The 16,854-nt window shown below is 38.2% G+C and overlaps 1 protein-coding gene across 1 annotated transcript in view; it reads right to left on the bottom strand.

The window, feature by feature from the left end:
- The window catches only part of LOC136836305 (golgin subfamily A member 4-like), a 520,799-nt gene that overhangs the window by 434,615 nt on the left and 69,330 nt on the right, over nt 1-16,854 (bottom strand). Inside the window, exons 8-9 of the mRNA XM_067100429.1 lie at nt 4,044-6,498; nt 3,787-3,891 (exon numbers count right to left, since the gene is read on the bottom strand). Coding sequence (XP_066956530.1) covers nt 3,787-3,891; nt 4,044-6,498 — 2,560 coding nt within the window. The remainder of the gene's footprint in view (nt 1-3,786; nt 3,892-4,043; nt 6,499-16,854) is intronic.

The following is a 16,854-nucleotide window of genomic DNA, read 5'->3' as shown; positions in this document are numbered from 1 at the left end:
GTGGCATCAGGAAATGTTGGTAACACTGTTTACTCTCAAACAGACTGAGAAAGGGTTTTGGGGGGTGGGTAGGCCTGGAGAAGTTTCCAAGGAGGGGTGCAGGGGTCTGATGGCTGGGCACCATGGGAGAGAAGGGCAGTTAGGCTGTGCAGAGAAGAGGTTGCTTTGGAAGGAGGGTGGAGCTGGGAAGCAGTATCCCTGGCTGGGAGGTGGGAGGGATGTAGTGTTGGACATGTGATGAGGGCTGCATATATGTCTGATTTTATACAGCTTGTTTTGTTTCATGTTGTTATGCTTATGACATTTTTAATTATATTTTAAGCTATGCTCATTTATACTTTTGCTGGATTTTCTCGTTTTTTATTTTTATAACCCAAAACATAAACACAACTGTGTGTGTAGGATATGAGAGAGAGAGAGAGAGAGAGAGAGAGAGAGAGAGAGAGAGAGAGAGAGAGAGAGAGAGAGAGAGAGAGAGAGAGATAAAATAGTCTCTTGTGTACTGTTATTATAATACAATAATCATACTCTAAACTTGTAATGAAACACTGTTAAGTAAATCAAGCAAAGCAAAAAAGGAAAGTGGCACACTAATTGCCGTGCTAAGAATCACACATGTAGAGACTTGCTACAGCTTGTTTCATGTTGTTAAGCTCATGATTTTTTATCTATATTTTATGCTATTCCTATTTATATTTCTAGTGTATTTTCTCATTTTTAAATATTCTCTTGTTTACTGTAATGTTTGTGATAATCATACTTAAGAGTTAGCTAAACTTGTTATAAAATACTGTAAAATAAGTCACGAACAGGAAAAAATGACAATGGTAAATGTGATACTGTACTGTGGTAAGAGAAACACACAAATGTCAACATTGATGAAATGTCACAAGTAGGAGGTAGATGTGAATACGCACAGGCATACAAGTAAAGCCTCTGTGATATCATGAGGTGAAATGAAAAATCATTAATTCCAATAAAAATGATCAACTAATTTTTAGCAGTGTTCTGAAAACATTTTCTTTAAACAGTCATCATCAAGAAATGCCATACATACAAAAGATGTAAACACAGGGTGTTGTAATGTAATACACAAACACAGTTTACATATTACAAACCAAACGAATTTCGTTTTCGGTAAATCACACTTGGCTAGGCTTTCAAACAAGATTACCAAACTTAATGGTTTATGTAACAATTCATAACCATCCCATATAATTACCAACCACTTACCAAAGAACTGACATAAACAACATCTAGTATGTCATAAACAAACGAATCAGGAAACAGCTGTTTTGCGATTTTGAGAGCTTTTACTTTAAGATAAAGTATGTTAGTTAACCTTTGTATACCCTTTTACATTAATGTACAAAACTAAAAATATACAAAAATAAAAATAATAATTCCATTAATACAAATTTTTTTAGCAACTAAAAAATGATTCTCCTAAGTTTTTCACTATAGTCTGTTCAACATTTTAAGATCACTAAGGTGGGGCCAGGAAAAGAATACAGAGGTGTCAAAGTCTTGTTATGATTAAAAATTTTGCCTTGTTAGAGCTTGCTCAAGTGAAATAAAAAAAAAAAGTTATTCATTTAAAGATAATATCGAAACATATTTGGCTTCATATATCTGCTATAAAAACCCAATTTGTCTTCATAAAAACAAAGAGACATAGCATAATTTTTGGCTGCCGCTGCCAAACCTTAATTTCCCTGACACGTGGTCAGCGAGGGCATTTAAATGGCCAGCTCGATCTAAAACAATAGCAACGGTCGTCACCTCAAGCAGCCAGTCACTGGACAGTGCTGATAACCCAAGGGATAGCCAATGCGAATCAAATCTCCCCACCGCCAACATCTTTACTCCCAGGTCAAGTCAACTGTTTATAACATTTAAAAATTTTTCATATTAAAGAACAACAAAGGGGGCCCTGTAATTAATGGTAATTTATTTTTCTCTCCTAAATGATAAGTAGCTTATTTAACCTGCAGAGGCACTGAAAAAATAGTCACGTAACCCATAAATAACTGCTAAAATGGAATATGGACAATAATCAAATGCCTTGAAAAGCCATTCCTGCCAAACCACCCACACAGATTTTAAGAGTGTTAATGTTCTTATTATTATAAGAACTATGATTATTATTTCCAAAAAGCTCACAAAGAAAGGAAAATCATTAAGAACAACCAAAATTTACTTGCTGTTTCTTTAGAAAATGAAGCACAGTAAATGACAGAAAAAAAGTATACCGTATCTTGGTTTAACCAGACCACTGAACTGGTTAGCAGCTCTCCTGAGCTGGCCCGAAGGATTAGATTTACTTTACGTGGCTAAGAACCAACTGGTTACCTAGCAACGGGACCTACAGCTTATTGTGGAATCCGAACCACATTATGACAAGAAATGAATTTCTATCACCAGAAATAAATTCCTCTAATTCTTCATTGGCACGTCAGAGAGTCGAACACTGGGCCAACAGCGAGTAAATGACAGATCTCAGGTAAAGCCATAAACACGGGATTAACCTCGGGGGTGAGATTTAAAAGGATAAATAGATCTGGCAAACGCTGTATTCTTTTCCTGGCCCTACCCTAGCAATCTTAGAATGTTGAACAGACTATAGTAGGCTCAGTCAGCTAATTCTGAGAACATAAACATTAGTCATTGCAAATGTCAACCAACTGGTTTTATACTGTACATATTATGATGATGAAATAACAATGGATTCAGTAAGTAAAATACTGTATCAGTTCCATTACCATTGCCTTTAGCTTAAATACAAATACCTTATACAAATGGATATAGAATGTACCACCTACTACCTAGCAAAGGTCAATAGTTCACACATACAAATATTGTACCCCATTTATGGTAATGCAATATGGTAACAAATGACAAGAAACTTGCTGTATAAAAATACACTAATGATCATACAACCATGGTAGGCTGTGGGTAAACAGATAGGCTACCTGCCTACTGAACTGTGTCATAGAGAGATAGAAAAGGATGGGGTTACATTTTTTTAGTGTATTTATGATGTATATTTTGTTACAAATACAGGCAGTCCCCGGTTATCGGCAGCCTCAGTTACTGGCGATCCGGTTTTACGGCGCTTGTCTAGCGACGACGATAACCAGATTTTCATCACTGATAACCGGTTATCGGCGCTGATAACCAGTTATCATCGCTGATCACCAGTTATCGCTGATCACCGGTTATCAGCGGCGCTAACCGGGGATCAGTGCTATTATTGCCAATTTTTGGTTAGCGGTGATTTTCGGTTGTCATCACTCCGTCGGGAACGGAACCCCATCGATAACCGGGGACTGCCTTTTGCATAAAGTTTTCAGTTTAAAGTATGATAGCTGTTGTTTATAAGCATATTGAGTGTGTTTACTGTAATGTGGTACTGACAAGGTTAGGTGAGGATAGGTACGGAGTTGCCCTTGAACACCCCTAGATTCTTTTACTTGCCCTTATCCAGATTCCACCATTATCCGACTGGCCCTTGGCTCTATTAATTCAGATAATTGAAGGATTACTGGTACCTATACATAATTCAAGAGTGACAAAGATCAGCTGTACATCACCTAGTAACAGTCCTTGTGCTGTTTGAAATTTTCTATTTGTAGTACATCAGGTCAGTACTCAATCAACTTCTGAATTCTAGATGTTGTTGATCTTTATAATTTTGGACACAGGATTCTCAGTCTTTCATATGAACACTCAATCCTACATAGAATTCAATTTTTTCTTCAATGTACAATGAATTTACCCACTTACCTTGAGAATGGCTTGTTTCAGATTCATCATGGCAGATTCAATATATTTATCAGTATTAGCGAGTTCACTGCATGACTCAGAATGATCTTGCATTATGTTACTAACCTGCAGGAAGAGTACATAGGGTAAACACATCTAGTGCTAAAGTACACAGCAAAACATTTGTGGCTATCAATAAATTTCACATGATTTTTTCTGTGTGTATGTTCAAGCCTTTTTGTTCCATTATTCAGTTAACATATATAAAAGAAACTTACTTGTAATTTTAACCTTGGTGACTGGAAGTATTGCTTTTCTAAATCAAAAAGTACTGCTTGTCTTTCTATAGACCTCTGTAGTTTTCCAATTTCAAACCTGTATTTCTCAATGTCTTTCTTTAATGTTGCAGATGTATCTTCTGCTTCTTTAGACTGCAATGAATCATCAGTATTGAGTCCTCCGCTCTCAGTTGACAGCTGCTTCTGCTTCAATTCAAGTTCCATAACTTGTTCCCTTAAAGATATGTTTTCCAATTCAATTAAATACTTTTCCTTGTTAACTTTATCCAACCTGTCTAAATCAGTCAAAACCTTAGATAAAGCTTTCTCCAGTGCATCTTTAAAAACCTCGAAGTCAGCAGTATCATCAAGATCTTTAAAGACTGAGCTACTTAAAGTCTCTCTCTTTTGTGACTCTAAGAATGTCAGTTCAACTGACATACTTGTATTTGATAAATCTTTATTTTCATTGTCTTTTAGAGTTCCCAAAAGGTGAGGACTGCTGTTTTCTAACTGATACCAACTTTGCTCCTGACTATTCCTGGATGATCTTAGATCAGTGAGTTGCGTTTGGTAATTGAGTTTTTCTAACATGATGCTTTGGTGTTCCTCTTGCTCTGTTTTAAGCCTCTGTTTGTCTGCTTCTAAGGATGACAGTTGTCTCAGTAAGGTAGCATTTTGATTTTCATAAGTTTTAATTATCAAATTTTGATCCTCAAGTTTCATTTTCAGTTTCTCAGCTTTATTATGGAGGTCCTTATTCTCTTTCTCAAGATCACTTATATGTTGGTCAAGGTCTTGGTTTTGTGTGTTGTACATCCTGGGAACAGTGACATCTGCCTCTTCAACAAGTACATCCTTTTCTGAATTTCCACCACTCGATAATGAGTCACCAGATAACTGTAGGTCTGTTTGAGTGGCTAAATCTCCAAAGCCCCTTGAAAGACTAGATCCAATGTCACTGAGCCGTCTATGAGTTGTAAGCTGAAGCTCTCTATCAAGGGCAAGCAATGTACTTGCTAGTTCAGCATCTACCATTTTATATCTTTCCATCAACTCATCACGTTCTGTTTCAACATCCACTTTGTCTCGCTCAATCTTTTCACACTTTTCTTTAAGTTGTTTCAACTCTCCTTCCGTTTCTGAAAGCTTAACCTTACATTCTTCTAAAGCTGCAGCATTTTTGTCAAGGGAGTTTTTCAGAGAACTGTTTTCATGAGTAGCTTTATCAGATTCAATGTGTAGCTTGTGAGCCTCAGCAAGTTTCTTGTCAAGACTTAGGAGTCTCTCATTAAGAGAAATACATTTTTTCTCATATTCCTCTTTGACCTCTTTAGCCTCTTTACACTGAGACTCTAAAGCAGCAACACAGTGTCTCAACTCATCTGATTTCTCAGTCTCCATTTCCATTTTCTTGATACAAGTGTTTAGCTCGGCAAGATCGTTAACTAATTTCTCATTTTCCAACTTAATAAGTTTCCATTTATTTTCAATGTCTAATCTCTGGTGATATTGTTCCTGTAATTTGACAGTTGTTAGATTTTTTTCATCCTTTTCCTTTTTCAACTCCTCTTCTAATTTGTTTGTTTTAAATGCCAATTCTTCCTTTAATTTAATAACAAGATTTTTTTCATCCTTTTCCTTTTTCAACTCCTCTTCTAATTTGCTTGTTTTGCATGTCAATCTCTCTATCTGAGCCCCCAGCTCTACCTCCTTGTTGGCCAAATTCGTATTTTGTCCCTCTAATTCTTTATTATATGAGCATAGCTGCACATTTTCAGTTTTTAATTTAACATGTTCTTGTTTCAGAAATTCACATTCACCTTCCAGGTTCAACCTACATTTGGTTTCTTCTTGTAATTTTGCATTCAGCTTACTGTGCTCCTCTTTTCTCTTCTTTGCTTCATCTTCTAATCCTCTCTTTTCAGAAGTTAATTCCTCAACTTGTGAAGTTAGTTCTAAACACTTCTGATTTAGCATGTTTTTTTCCTCTTTCAGAACAGAAAACTCCTTTTCCATTTGTATACTACCTTTCACCTCTTCTTCTAGTTTGGAAATCTCCTCTGCAAGCAAGTCACTCTTAGCAATTTCTTCTGTAAGCTTTTCCTTTTCTGAGATCCAATCTTTTTCTTTCAGCAGAAGTGTTTGATAGGCTGCCTGAAGTTGATTAAAATTCTGCTGACACTCACTGAGCATATTATTAGTCTTGATACACTCAGCCTCCCTGTTCTGCAATTTTTCATTCTCATCATTTTTTGAAGCTTGTACTTCCTCCAAATGTCTCATCATTTCCTTATGCTCTAATTCTAAGCGCTGTTGTTTCTCCTGCTCTGCCTCCAACTGAGATTTCAAATTCATATTAATGGAGTTTAGAGAACTTATGTTTTCTTGATGGGTTTGCTGCAAAGCATCAATTTCTTGAGACACTCTGGATAACTCTTCTGCATGAATATCACTGAAAAAAAATTATTTTTATTAAAAAACTTTCAACAAAAAAAATTACTAATACAGTAAAAAAATACAGTACTGTACACTGTGAAGTTGATGAGAAATGATAAATAAAAAAATAAATAAAGATATTTGTGAAAAGAAAGAAATACAGTAACTGAAAACCAATATTTGCTTCACTCTAAATATGAACTTTCATTATAAAATTATTTTAAGCCTATAATTTTACCTTGTTGGCATGGTAGGCTGTCCATTTTCTCCTTTGCAGGTAGCTAGCAAGTTTCCAGCTTTTCAGTCATTCTTTTCTTTGCAAACTAGATTGCAAGGAGGGGTTTTGAATGTTTGGTAAGTATTGAAATAAATAATCTGATTATAAAAATTCCTATTATTTCAAATGAAATGTAAAAACTTTCTAGTTAAATACGATACTGATATCAATCAAGGGCTAGTGAACCCTTATAGTTAAGTCTTACCAGCCCAGCAACCCAACCAGCTGGAAAAATCAAAGGAATATCATCCTTAAGATACTCTTACCTGATAAGCTAATACTGCTAGTACTTCCTCTATTGAGAGCCCATCATCAGTGCTAATAGTGCTATTGGGGCTAAGCCAACTGAAATAATCATTTTATTGAGAATCTTACTCTTACAGAATGAGACGCAATAGCTGGTGCCATGGGTTTTAGTTGTAGAGCAAACAGACAACAAAACTAAAGAAAAAAAAAATTACAGGTTTTGACAAAGGAAAAACCCATTTTTGGTAGTCACTGTTGAGTCCTCAAGGAGTTACCTTCCATGGGTCTAGAGCTCCATCGTAGATCAAACTACATATAATATTAAAGAATTCTCTTTTAGTCAAGTCTCGTGGCCAGGTATTGTGTCATAATGATAAACACTATGATGTGATCGAGTATGTAAAAGACTCAAAGGTAAGAGGGATCTCTCCTTATCTTACAGTGAAGCTGTACCTAAGTTCTTTCCTTTGTCAAACCTGCTAGAAGAGAAAGTGATTACTCCGCATGCGCAGTCCACCATATTGTCGACAACAGACTGGCAAGAGACCAAGAAGCCACATCACTTTCTGTTGGTCAATTGTGGACTTGCCTTTTTGATGTGTGTCACTAAAATTATTTTCAGCCCTTGTAGAGAGAGTGGTTTGTTTGTGCTACGGTGTAGGAAAATTGGACCCTCTGGGATGTTTGCTGTGATCTCTAGGTAAACCTTAAGTGCCTGAACATGGCATAATGTCTTGTCTACTAAACTGAGTTTTATCAAACTAGATTTCCTTCTTAAAGGATTATCATTCTTGGCCAGGAATGATGGGCCAGGGGACAATAATAATTGATGGTCAGTTGTTTGCGTGATGAACTGTCCCAGTCTAAGAGAGCCCAGTTCACTAAAATGAGCTCCTGATGCTAACAAAATTAAGAAGACCACCTTTTGCAGTATGTGAGTTGTGGTTGTATTGGGTCCGCTGAATTGGGGGGTTGACAAAAGTTTAAGCACCTTATTCAGGGACCAAGTAATTGGAAGCCTTTTGGGGTGGGTCTTTGTAGTGCAAAAGACAGAAGGGAAGTGACAATTTCTACACTAGAGTCAATACTAATCCATAAAGCAAGGGTTCCGTTAATGCTACCTTGTATGCCATGATTGTTGTAACAGCAAGGCTTTTGTCTTTAAAAAGGTACATGAGAAAATTTAAGTGTTTCCATAGAGGTCTCAACTGGGCTCTCAGCATGGATATAATCTAACCATATCTTCCATATGGACTGGTATTGTCAGATAGATGATGTCTAGTTTTTGCACTAGGTGCCTAGCAATGCCGGGAGAGTAATTTTCACAGTAGACAATATTTAAAAAATCCACATGTGAAGGTCTCAGCTCAGAAAGGAGAATGCGTAGACAACTTTCCCTCCTACTGTCTGGGATAGAACAGCGGACGATAGTAGAATTGATTTCTTCGCCAGTTGTCAGGGTAATTTGGGGCTATTAAGTAAGCTGTTCCTTTAAAGGTTAGATTGGAATTGTTGGGAGAGGATATATCTGTTTCCTCCGATAAACATGTTGTTAAAAGTCCTACACAAACTCAGGTCATTCAACGGTCAATTAGCTCTAGTAGCTCCCTATTGGCCGAAGAGCAACTGGTTCCCTCTGTTACAGGAACTCAAGTTGCGGTGTCATCAGATACCCAAACCCAGACTGACCCAAGTTGTACAAACAAAGACTGTGTCAGCTTCCTTAAGGATTCAGAATGCACTGGTTTTATGGACTTTATAAAGTTTGCTGCAAAGAAGGAGCAAACATTGACCCCGCCAACACTCTGTTTTGAATCAGACAAGAGATTCTACTCTCAGACAATACGATTCGGCAGTCAAAAATTGGCGTCCTTTTAAAGGCATCTGGAGCTCAAACTATGACAACCAACTTAGCAGTTACCTTCTTTAGGTCATTGTTTGAAAAGGCCTTGCCCCGGCCACTATTACTACAGCTAAATCAGCCTTAAAGAAGGTATTTTTGTACGGTTTTAATATTGACCTTACAGATTCATACTTCTCCTCCATCCCCAGAGCATGTGCCCGTTTGAGACCAGTAACTCGCCCTGCTTCCGTTACTTGGTTCCTCAACGATGTTTTGAAATTAGCCACTGACATTGATAATTCTCTATGCTCATACTTGGATCTGTTAAGAAAAACCTTGTTTCTGATTAGCTTAGCTTCAGGTGCCAGAATTTCAGAGCTATCGGCCCTCACTAGAGGTGATGATCATGTTAACTTCCTTCCATCCGGAGAAGTCCTCCTTTCCCCTGATCATACGTTCTTAGCTAAGAATGAAGACCCTCAGGACAGGTGGTCCCCTTGGAAGGTGGTGCCTCTTCCTCAGGACCAGTCATTGTGTCCAGTATTTACCTTAAAGTCTTACCTACAAAGAACTCCACAGTTTAAGTGGGTCCTCTTTTCATCAGGGAAAAGGTGGTACTCTCTCTTTGAATGCTATAAGACAACAAATTCTGTATTTTATTAAGGATGGAAATCACCTCTAGTGTTTAAACGCCATTATTTAAAATCACTCGAAGCTCTAAAATTTTCTACAGTGGCTGTGGGAAGTGTCATCTCCCCACCTTAATTATCCTTATCCCTTTCCTTTCCCCCCCGCCCGCCTGCCTCATTTATTTCACTGCCTGCCTTTTGGATCGTTCATGCCTCACTGTCTTGCTCCTCATACTCAATATTGGTTTATCTGATTATTGCCTGTCTTGCATTTTGGATTTGATATGCTGCGGATTTAGATTTAATCAGAGGTACTGAGCGGTTTTTATTTTTGCTTCATGTACCTCATATATTTTTGTCTGTTATTTATATCTCTTTGCTTTTAGGTTTAAGCTTGTAATTACTGGTTATTCTATTGATTTGTAGGGGCCTCTTATTTTCCCCTATTGTACTACATATTTGTATATCTATTTGTATATCTACCCTGTTCCTAGGTTAAGTTTGTTTTTCATGATAATCTTTGTTGTGAGGTGTTATGTGCCACCAGTATTTATTTATAGTTAACCAGATTTTCACTGTTGAGATATTTTTATTAAATCTATTTTTCCATAGCATGTGTCTCTTTCCATTACCTTTTGTATTTTGTTGCAGCTTTGCAGTCTTGGCATGATTCTCTGATACTATTTCACCGGGTGACACGGGCCGAACTCAGAAAAGGGATTTTGACAAAGGAAAAATCTATTTCTGAGGGAGGCCCCGTGTCACCCGGTGACCACCCCTAGATTGTTTTGAGGTACAGGTTCGCCCCCCCTACTGGCTCATGCCAAGCCTGGGGATGGTGCTAGTCTGGAATGAGTTCAGATGGCGCTGGAGTCGCCGTGTGGCAGGCTGGGGAGCGTGGGCGCTGGTGCGGCCCCTCACTCTTCTCGGGGATATTGACATAGGGATGTCTATCGAGTGTGGCTCTGTGGTTGTGATTCCTTCACTCACCCTTGGTTATACCGACATCTTCATCGAAGGTGCTCGATCTGGGGTAATAACTCCAGCATTCCTGTAAGCTTTTTCTCTGGTATATTTAGCAATATTTATACCTAGAAATTCGTGTAAGAATGGAATTTCACCCGGTGACACGGGGCCTCCCTCAGAAATAGATTTTTCCTTTGTCAAAATCCCTTTATTTACCAAATAGTTATGTGTTGAATATCTATATTAGCTTAATCACTGTAAGATTTAATTTTGACACCAGGCTGTATTACTATACACTGTTAGTCCTTTTGCAAGGGCTATGTGTTATTTAATTTTTGAATGTCATGCCATTCAGGCTAACTGCTATAAAACTAATTTGTTTATCTAACCCAGGCTACTGTTTTATATGGCTTAGGTTAATGCTTCTAGCATAATCTACCTTTAGGCTAAGAATACAGGATTTCTTAAAGGTTTCTCGCTTAAACTATTCTAGGCCACTGCCTAGTCTAGGCTTATTTAAATCACACACAAGGATATAAGCTATACAGGAAAAAACCCTCTTATAATCTAGTTACTGTTTTATCTGGTTGGGACTACTCTTTTATCTAATATTTGGCCGCTGCTTTACTTAATCTAAACTACTGTTTTAGGCTAATATTAGAATATTCCCTAAAGGGCTACTGTATGGTCTAGGTTTATATCACCTTTAAGGATACAGGTTACATAAGAACCCCACTAATATGCAGCCTTATAAATAGGCTACTGAGCCATAAAACTAGGTCCATTTTATCTAGCCTAGGTTACTGTTTATATCTGATCCTAGGCTATTTGTTCTAAACTACCGCTTAGGCCAATAATAGGATATTTCTTGAAATGTTCTCACTTAACCTAGTATAGGGTATTGCCTAATCCAGGTCATTTAGATCACTCTTAAATGTACATAGGCTACATAAAACAGAAACTCACTAATATTTAACCTAACAGTTAGGATACCGTTTTGTCTAGCCCAGATTATTGTTTTTATCTAATCCCAGGCTACCTGCTCTAAGTTACTACTTGGGTCAATAATAGGATAATTCTTAAAAAATATTCTCACTTAACCTAGTACTGTATAGGGTATTGCCTAATCCAGATTATTTAGATAACTTTTAAATGTATAGGCTATATAAAACAGAAACTCATAAATATGTAACCTAACAGCTAGGCTACCATTTTGTCTAGACCAGATTATTGTTTTTACCTAATCCCAGGTTACCTGGTCTAAGTTACTACTTAGGCCAAAAATAGGATATTTTCTTAAATGTTTCTTTCTTACTCTAATCTAGGCTATTGCCTAATCCAAGTTACTTAATTTATACTTAAGGGTATGGGTTATGTAAGACAAAATTACCTTAACATGTAGCCTTAAAGCTAGGCTACCATTTCATCTAGCCAAGAATACTCTCATCTAGTCCTAGGTTACTTGGTCTAAGCTAATGCTTAGTCTAATAATGGGATGTTTCAAAAAGGTTCTCACTTAACCTGATATAGGGTAGTGCCTAATCCAGATTATTTAGATCATGCTTATGTGCATATACTATATACAACAGAAAAAATCACTAATATGTAGCCTAATAGCTAGGCTACCATTTTTTCTTATCCAGATTATTGCTATTATATAATCCTATGGTCCTTAGTCTAAGCTACTGCTTAGGCCCATAACAGAATATTTCTTATATGTAATCCTAGTCTAAGAAATATTCTCAATTAATCTGATCTAGGCTACTGCCTAGATTATTGTAGATATTGTATCATCTGAAAAAATTTTCTGTGTTAATGATAAATCGTGGAACTTTTTTCTTTTCTTAGTTAAAACATCCAATTGAAACAACAAATTTTAAAAACAATTTGCACTTTTCACATCTAACAATCTGTGATTACGACTTAATGCTGGCTATGTGTTAACAAGAGAAGCTGGGTTTTTGGCTTTCACACACAAATTAACTACCAATTAGAAAAGTTTAAAACTAAAACTTTAACTGAGACTTAAAACTAAGTTCTCAACTTGCTTCTTTGTTTTGTTTCCATAATTATTGAATTTTGGAGCACTGACAAGAAACGAATCTGTTCTATAACGACCGATGGAAAGTAATGGCTTCCTGGTCTCTTGCCAGTCTGTTCTTGGCAATATGGCAGGCTGTGCATGCGCAATAATCACTTCCTCTTCTAGCAGGTTAAACAAAGGAAAGAGCCTAGGTACAGCTTCACTGTAAGATGAGGGAAAGAGCCCTCTTATCTTTAGAGTCCATTACATACTCGATCATGAGTCATAGTGTTTATCATTATGGCAACAATACCTGGCCAAGAGAGACTAAAAGAGAATTCTTTGATATTAATTTGGTCTACCACGGAGCTTTGACAGACCCATGGAAGGTAACTCTTTGAGGATGAAACAAGCGACTACACTATCAAAAATACCTCTTTGAAAAGGTATGCCCCTAAATACAATCTGTACTTACATAATCCCCACTGCTTAAAAATAAACCAGGATTATAGGAATGGAAAAGAAGTGACCTCCTTTGGGTTAAAGCTACTACAGTCTCTGCAGCAAGCAAAGAACCAAAAGTACAACAGTTTTCATAGGCTATTTCAACACCTTTCAGATAGTGTGAGGCCAATACTGAATTACACCCCCAAAGAGAGGCATTCGGTACATCACAAAGATAATTATAAAGTCAAAGGCTGTAGCTACAGCTCTTCAATCATGAGGTTTTTCTTTAATTAGACAGATGTTCATCCACCACATGAGCATGCTCCTTAAATTAATTTTCCATTATAATAAGACATTGCATTTTTAAAAACCTGAGGCATGCCCACTGTAAAAAAGGGAAAATGAACTCCTGCACCCCCATGAAGAGCAAAGGAAGAAGTGGGGCCCAACAGGATTTTGCATGTTGGGGATCATCTTTTGCAGCATCACATATACAGTAGTGGAAGTCTATTAGGAACTCTGCACGTCCAGTGGGTTGGGGTAGCAATGGCTGTATGCCCCACACTCCTCAAAGAGGTTTTTCCAACAACTGGACCCCTCCTTTAAGAAGTAAGTGCAAAAGTTTCTCTTACAGGGAAGCATGAAGAAAGGCATGTTCATCTGTCCTCCAAACCAAGGGCAATCCTCATAATGTCACAGCTGAACATGAAGAAGTTCAACTGGTGGCCTACATACATGACTGGCTAGTCTGGGGAACTACCACAGAGGGATACTTACAAAACCTGAAACTGGTAAGCAACAGACTCTAATCAAAAGCTTTTTATTGTGATATGGGTTTCGTTGAGATCCACTTCATGACTGGTCAATTCTTTTCAGCAAGACTCAAGCCAAAATAAGGAGAGATCTGATCCACGGCTTCCATGGAACATTTCGAAGAGATCCTGGGCCTCTTAAAATTTGTCTGGAAGACCTAAACCTCAAACTGACTTAAAGTCATGATAAGCCTGGCTTTTATAAGCTTAGAAAAGGTTTTGCAATTGTCTCTGCCTGCAATAAACAGGAGGACTGTCTGGTAGCTGGGCAATGGTCTTCTGTTTAAGATGGTGTCAAATCAATTTCCTGGAACAGGTGGCCCTCTTCCTGTCTCAGAAAATCTGAGCCACCAAAGCAGACCCATATCATGTTTGTCCTAGTCAACACTGACACCAGACATGTATCAAAAGGCTCAAGTCCCATTAAGCTCCTTTCAATAGAGTTATGCTGTCTATCCTATGGATGGCTCAAACGAGGAAGTGGCATGTCAGCAATCCACCTCAGGATACTTTATCCTTCCCCGTAGAGGTTGACATCAGCTTTGACCAAGTGGATGTAGGATAAACCTAGCCCGTTGTTCTCCCTGGGAGCTTTGTAAATTCTAGCAGGCTTGCTGGGACAAAGAGGCAAGTTGGAGGTGCAATGCTGATATTTCTTTACCCCATAAACAGGGTAAGGGTACCATTACTGGAAAAAAGCTCAATTGATGATGGTATGATATTAATTTTGCTTAAAAGACTGTCTCCTGGAGGAAGAGTTCCACTTGACCAGAGCTCCTTGTTGCAGATATTGATGAGAATGACATGGGGCCAGGTCTCCTATTAAAGATAGCTGTGTCCTTGCAACCTTTGTGAATAAATTTTCACCTAACCCCTTTATCAGCTTCTCCAGGTAGATGAATTGCCCATGTTCCTGTTGGTCATAATGAAAAGAAGCTCAGGAAGTCCTTGAAGGCTGCATACCTCTTTTAAATGACAACATTCAAGAGGTACAATGCCAAATGTGTGTGACAGTAACAGCCCTCCCCCCCAAAAAAAGCAGCCCATCCCTTTCCCCTTGGTAATCCTTACTTCCAAAGGATTCTTCTCCACCACAATAGCACTTGGACTTGCACAATCATTGAACCACTCCTGCCAACTGAGGAGCACAACAGATTCCCTACTGAGCCTCATGAAGATATCCCATTCCTAGATGAAGGAAGCAGGAATGGGCTGGGCAATAACTTCTATTGCCATTGGTGACTTCCTAAACTGGCTATTGCAGTCTAGCATTTCATAAAATAGCTTTAGTTTTTGTTCTAGCAAGGAGAAAATCATTAGAGTCCCCACTGGCCGACCATAGCCTTTAGCTGTGCCCCAGCCATTCGTTCTCGACAATAGAAGCTCAGCAAACACCAGTTATTTTTTTCACCATGGGTAAATCATAAATGGTGTTTGCTGAATTTCTTCTGGGCACTGCTCTGCTACTGAGGTTTCCTTCAGAGATTGAAATGAGTGTTTTAGCTTGAAGATCTCACAAACACACAATCCAGGACCTCTGGGAATGAAGATTCACCCTGCAAGGGCCAGAAATCTTCCACTAGATCTTGGTCTGAGTCTTTAACCAGCATTATTTGGTCCTGAGAGGTAGAGAACCTTGCCTTATTACCTCTAGAGGGATCATACCCCAAAAGGACAGAGGCTATCAAAATGGTAACTGGGATTCCTACCCTTACCCCTCAATTCTGGAGAATCTGGTACTGCACAACAAACAGTCCTTTGAGACCTTGTTGATGAAAATTCCTTGGCCTTCTTGGAGAAGGCAAATTTCTCAAAGAGTGAGGTGGCATCATAGCTCTGACACTCTGTCAAAAACTTCGACAAGAGAGATTGTACTTTTCCGCAAGTTGTGGTATAGTTTTAAGTATTCTCTTTAAATTTTCGTAAAGTGGAAATGCGTATTATGTAGGAGGAGGATATTATGTTTCGTTGTTTGTATTTAGTAGTAAAAAATATTGTTAGTTGTTTTGTGTGTTTGATTGTAAGTATACCTGTAGTATTGCTTAACTACCGGATCGGTTGTCACATGGTAGTTAGTCGAAGGTTTGGTTTTCGGTCAAAGACGGCCGTGAAGGCAGTCGCTTCATAGCTTTAACATAGAGTGGTTCAAGCTGGTGGGGGACTCAAGAATGCAGCCATAATTGTTGGTGTCTACAAATCCATTTAAGTATTCCTATTCCTTTTAAAGTACATTTAGGGAAACCCTCTTTAGAAGATATGCATATCGAATTGTAAGGAGAATTTCTTGAGGTGTACTTTAGATGAGCGTGGTGAAATAGAGACTGTGCTTATGCCAGTCTAACTGTACATCGAGCTAGGAATAATTGAATATGCCAATAGTAAGTTCACATTGTTAGTTTAGTTAATGCAATGAATTAATATAATCATAATTTAAACTAACATAAGAGTGAAGTAACCTGGGTGTCGTAGCATAAGACTTAGGCTACGATTTGGGTCAGATCGTTTAGGCTATACGACAACACTGACAATTTGAAATGCTATACTTATGCTGAATGAGTCGGAATACCCTCCAAAGTACCTTGCAACAGCAATCCACCTAGAGAGGTCTTGATGAAGGTCTTGTGTCTCCAATCACTTGAGGAATCATTCATATGCTTAGAGTGACAAGATCTGGTTTGGTTCCTTTTCCCCCCACTGGAGGTACCTGACTGAGCCCCAGGACAAGTCCGGAGGATCTGTCATTGTTATGGTCCAGCTGGATTTGTGTTTGGTGTCTTGGGTGCTTATGGCAATAATAATCAAAGCTAGGCCCTATGCTTGAACAGTCTGATTACGAAGCGCGGTGATATGCCCTTGCCACCTTCAGGATACCACTTAGAAGCTGTGAGACACCTGTCAGGCCTGTCTTTTGGAAGTATCCTTCAACAAACATTGGCTCTCTGTTGGAGGATGCCACTTCTGCCAATGGCAGAAGTAGTGGATTCTCTCTAAGGTAAAAATTAGTAACTTCCGAGGGAACCACAGGTGACATCCATGAGATGTTGGTAATTGGTTTGAAAATTAATCCCCAAATGTAAAGACCAAGGGTTTATATTTGTGTAGGAACAAACAAATATATTCAAACACAGA

This window comes from Macrobrachium rosenbergii, chromosome 4, assembly GCF_040412425.1.
Source record: "Macrobrachium rosenbergii isolate ZJJX-2024 chromosome 4, ASM4041242v1, whole genome shotgun sequence".
Lineage (NCBI taxonomy): Eukaryota > Metazoa > Arthropoda > Malacostraca > Decapoda > Palaemonidae > Macrobrachium > Macrobrachium rosenbergii.
The sequence above is the reverse complement of the archived record's forward strand: the minus strand, read 5'-3'. Positions and strand labels throughout refer to the sequence as shown.